At 37.2% G+C, this 5,497-nt stretch overlaps 1 protein-coding gene across 1 annotated transcript in view; it reads left to right on the forward strand.

The window, feature by feature from the left end:
• The first annotated feature begins 582 nt into the window (after positions 1-582).
• Positions 583-5,497, forward strand: part of LOC138365109 (uncharacterized) — a 7,796-nt gene continuing 2,881 nt past the window's right edge. The window contains exons 1-2 of the mRNA XM_069325222.1: positions 583-1,046; positions 4,092-4,198. Coding sequence (XP_069181323.1) covers positions 4,154-4,198 — 45 coding nt within the window. The 5' untranslated portion in view covers positions 583-1,046; positions 4,092-4,153. The remainder of the gene's footprint in view (positions 1,047-4,091; positions 4,199-5,497) is intronic.

Below are 5,497 nucleotides of genomic sequence, written 5' to 3' on the forward strand. Positions count from 1 at the left end.
TCCGTAATATATAAAGGTTATGACAATGCAATTATATTATTGTGTGCAAATAAGTTTGAAATTTCATGTACCCTAAAAATATTAAAATAAAGAATAAGAATAATTAAATAATTGTTGTAGTAAATTGTCACACGTTCATCATACGCAAACGAACACACAGTTTGGAGCGTCAGTACAAGACCGCCGCCATTTTAAAACACGGCTTCGAATGTAAGTAATGTTTTTCTCGTACTAACACTGTGTTATACAATAGATTTGGTCTTGAATTCACAAATTTAGTTGTTACATCTGACAGAGTATGTTAGACGGTGTAATGCTGGTCCATGTTAACGTATTTGTGGGCTTGGTTGGTTTAAATGTGGAGGCGAGGCCTGGCAGTGCTGGTGTATGTGGAGGCGAGGCGAGGCCTGGCAGTGCTGGTGTATGTGGAGGCGAGGCCTGGCTGTGCTAGTGTGTATGTGGAGGCGAGGCCTGGCTGTGCTAGTGTGTATGTGGAGGCGAGGCATGTACAACACTCCCCAATAGGAAGAAAACCCACTGGGTTCTAGGCTAGGTTAGGCTTATCTGTAATAATTGAATTAAGCCTAGCAAAGCCTAGAACCTAGTTCAGTAATTTAAAAAATGTTGTAACTTGAAAAATGCCATTCAATACATTACACAATTTAAATATTTTCAGGCAATCAACACAACCCTCATGTTGGCTAACCCTCTCTCATGTTGGTCAATAATTTAATTATTTTTTTATGGAGTAATTTTTGCTGTTGAAATGTAGTCTTTTTGAGACTACATTTCAAATGTAGTGTGTGTGGAGGCGTGTATGTTAGGTATTACCTAATATACACGGTGTAATATATCTATCTGTGTGAAATAGATTAAATCCATTTATTTGATATTCAGCTAATAGTTCTGTATTTTCTACATTCATCCATGTTTTGGTAAGTGCAATAATATGTATTGTTTCATTGCAGATTAGAGATTCAAGATAGTTCTAGATTTCCGAAGTACTGAAACGCGCGCCATACAGGCTTGGTGGATCTAGGTGCAAGGTAAAATTATTTACATTTACTTTTGTATTTATGTTTTGTATTTATATGCATATATGCATTTATATGCATTATTCTATAGAATAATAGATCTCGTAATAATTTTGCAAAAATAGTGGCATTTACTATTTTTAAAAGATTATTAAAAAATTTACTGATATGGTGCATTCGGAAGGGCGAAGAGGGAGAACGGCCTGTTGACATAGCTCGGGTGCAGGGGGGGGGGGGTTGTGTAAAAGCCTGGTTTGTGCCTCGGAGAGGCTATGGGATCCAGTAAGTTCAGTAGAACTTCGGTTTCAACCCTTTTACCCTGTTGTAGCTCAGTCGATTAAGGCAGTGTCTGGGATGCTCCCGGACGCAGGTTCGAATCCTCGTCACGGCCCTTGTGGATTTGTTCATTTGATGCATCACGTTATTGTGATCTGTGTGTGTAATTCTTCACTTGCTACAGCAACAGGAATGTGTGTGTATGTATTTGTGTTGTTGAATATGACCGAAAGTGTAAGATTAATGATTCTAACACAAATCGTCTGAATATTTGTTTTTCTTCACTGTCGAGAGTAGTTAAAAAAATTTACTCGAGTTTATTTTCACACTTTATTTATGGTCCTTAAGTCCCTCTCCTTAATGCTGCTGCTGTTTCTCGCATCTTTGCATCGCTTGTATGTTTGGGGGTTTGGCCTCTTGCTATATATTGATTCCATTTGTGTGTGTTTGGGTCTCAGGCCCTCTCGCAATTTCTGTTGAACAAACCCCTTTTCCTAGTTCTGCATCTCTCCTTTGGTACAAATTTTGTTGTGCTTTATATCATATATTTCACAAAACTTGACATACATTTCATTTACTTCATGTCCTATCAGCAAGTGTTTGTCAAATTCTTTAAGGAAAGTTTATCATCCTGATTGCAGATCTCTAGCGATATTATGTCAACTTCTTGTGGATTCGCAATCATTATTTAATTTACCTTTAGGTGTTCTTTCACCAGCACAGCAACACTGTACCTCTCCCAACCAGTTTAAGATAAAAACTAAGTACTAACTAATTAACTCAATGTAACCTACCTTACCCCCAAAATGACAACCCATGTCTTCTATTTTAAACAATGCTGTTTTGTTGACCAAATTGTATTTTTGTTTTTTTCTGCAATGTTTCCCCCCCCCCACCACTCTACCACCACATTGAGTTTAGTAGCTCTGTGCACGTCAGGTGCTGTTTAATATACAGACCTACTCCTCCATTTGACCTAGTTTCTCTATCACATCTATATCACTTTGTGCTTTAGCCCTGGTGGAGCTTGGTCCACCAGGCTGTTGTTTGGAGTGGCCCGCAGATCCACATACAGTCTGCATATGATATACAGTCTGTTGATCAATTAAACTACAGTAGTTAGTTTTTATCATCCGAATGCACCAATATGTGTTCATTCTTCCCAGATGAAGGAACTAGGTAATATTCATCATCTGAATGCACCATCTGATGCTTTAACACACTCATGATACACGAGAGGTTTAAAAAACTTTTAAAACTTTTAAAACTTTTTGACCTATGTATTTAAAAGCAATTCTAAAGTTAAAAAGTGTAGCATAGGCCCCTCGCAGAATGTTCTTAATATGATCCTCAGGTTATAGTTTTCTATCTAAAACCACCCCTAGATCTCTTTCTTGATCAGAATTCTTTATAGATCTCAGTGGCTCGATCATAGAAACTGCTCTAAATCCTTGTTGGCCTGGATTGTGGAGGTCATTGGTCTCTATAAAACTAGTAATCTGACTCCTGATCACTCTCAAATAATTTTATTATGTGGGATGTTAGTGCAACTGGTCTATAATTCTTTGCCAATGCTTGTGTTGTGTTGTGTTGTTTTGGTAGTGATGTGCAATGTGTTGTTTTGGTAGTGATTCGTCCAGTTCTGGTAGTAGTGCGGTTGTTGTGTAGTGTAGTACTTGTGTGCTTGTTAATGACTTGTATTCCAGTCTTGTGGGTATCTCCTTTCCCCTACGGGCCAACTGCTTTGTTCTTACCTAGCATTTTGCTTTGTTTGGGTATGAATGTTTGTGTGCCGTATATTTTGCAAAATTTGCCATATATCTCATTATTTACTCCTCTGCCTAGCAACAAGTCTGTCTAATTATACTCATTAACTGTTTTTCAAAGTTCCCCATAGTGTCCTTTATTGAAATCGAGTTCATGAACCGTTTCAATGTTCTTATTTTCTTCTAGATTATATCTTAAAGTATATTTAAATGTTATTGTTATTATTGTTATTAAATGTTATTGTGACATTGCATTGCAATTGAGCTATGTTGTTTACCATACCGTTCATTTCGTGAGTATAAGTATAGATGCCACACTTGTGACAGGTAAAACCATGCCTTTTTTGAAAAACAGCACCGTCTGTTGCACGTAAGAGCCACCCACACTATATTATGTTGCGATATTATTTCAATATTTCCGATTGTATTGATAATTTGAATTTTCATAGATTTCAATTTATTTTCATTTCGATTTAATAATTTTGTGTGACATTGCATTGAAATTGAGCTGTGTTGTTTACCATACTGTTCATTTCATGAGTATAGTTTATTTTTTTATTTTTTTCATTTCATTTTTTTAGCTGTTCTTATTTTTCAGTGATGGGAATATCAGATCATTTGATGTTCCCAATTTTCTGATGGAAGCATCAGACCATTATAGAATGCATCGGATGAGGTAGTTTGGAATGGTGGGGAGGACGAGAGGGGGGTATGGTGGGGAAGACGAGGGGACAGAGGAGAGGGTAATGGTGGGGAGGACGAGGGGACTGGGGAGTTGGGGATGGTGGGGACAGGGGAATGCTGGGGAGGACAAAGGGACAGGTGAATGGGAGATGGTGGGGGAGGAAGAAGGACAGGGGAGGGGAAAATGGTAAGGAGGACGATGGGACAGGGAAGTGGGAATAGTGGGGATGATGTGGGGACAGGGAAGTGGGAAGGACGAGAGGACTGTGGAATGGGGAATAGCAAAGTGAATTATAATTATATATATTAATTAATTCTTATAAATTTCCAGAAGCCTGTATCAACACCCACACTAATGCAACTGAAAGAGATGTTGAGACAAGTATTGCTGATATGTTGAAGAACGCCCCAAACAAACTCGGTGGAAACAGATACAAGGTAAAGTTTGCCAATTTGCTGTAGTCTAATTCAATTTCTTTTTAGTAATCTTCGAGAACATTTATGCTATGAATAAGATAAAATAATGTAACTGATTTTGATTTATTTACTATTTATTATTTATTTACCGTTATTAGTATAATAGATCTCGTAATAATTTTGCAAAAATAATGGCATTTACTATTTTAAAAAGCTCGGGTGCAGGGGGGGGGGGTTATGTAAAAGCCTGGTTTGTGCCTCGGAGAGGCTATGGGATCCAGTAAGATCGTCCTTCCTTTCCTCCCTAGAATCTGGATGTAGCAGGTGCTCAATTGTCAAAAGTGAAAAATTGGTTTTGTCTTCCGAATGCACCATTTGTGTAAATTTGCTAATAATCTTTTAAAAATAGTAAATGCCATTATTTTTGCAAAATTATTACGAGATCTATTATACTAATAACGGTTTGATAAAATACAGTAGACTGCCTACTGGATAATAGTTCCAGTCCACCTGTAGACAGGGATCTCACATCAGCTTGTATATTATACAAGGATAAGATTTGATTTACTTTTGTATTTATATGCATATATGCATTTATATGCATTATTCTCTAGAATAATAGATCTCGTAATAATTTTGCAAAAATAGTGGCATTTACTATTTTAAAAAGCTCGGGTGCAGGGGGGGGGGGTTTGTGTAAAAGCCTGGTTTGTGCCTCGGAGAGGCTATGGGATCCAGTAAGATCGTCCTTCCTTTCCTCCCTAGAATCTGGATGTAGCAGGTGCTCAATTGTCAAAAGTGAAAAATTGGTTTTGTCTTCCGAATGCACCATTTGTGTAAATTTGCTAATAATCTTTTAAAAATAGTAAATGCCATTATTTTTGCAAAATTATTACGAGATCTATTATACTAATAACGGTTTGATAAAATACAGTAGACTGCCTACTGGATAATAGTTCCAGTCCACCTGTAGACAGGGATCTCACATCAGCTTGTATATTATACAAGGATAAGATTTGATTTACTTTTGTATTTATATGCATATATGCATTTATATGCATTATTCTCTAGAATAATAGATCTCGTAATAATTTTGCAAAAATAGTGGCATTTACTATTTTAAAAAGCTCGGGTGCAGGGGGGGGGGGTTTGTGTAAAAGCCTGGTTTGTGCCTCGGAGAGGCTATGGGATCCAGTAAGATCGTCCTTCCTTTCCTCCCTAGAATCTGGATGTAGCAGGTGCTCAATTGTCAAAAGTGAAAAATTGGTTTTGTCTTCCGAATGCACCATTTGTGTAAATTTGCTAATAATCTTTTAAAAA

Source organism: Procambarus clarkii, chromosome 15 (genome assembly GCF_040958095.1).
Source record: "Procambarus clarkii isolate CNS0578487 chromosome 15, FALCON_Pclarkii_2.0, whole genome shotgun sequence".
Classification (NCBI taxonomy): Eukaryota; Metazoa; Arthropoda; class Malacostraca; order Decapoda; family Cambaridae; genus Procambarus; species Procambarus clarkii.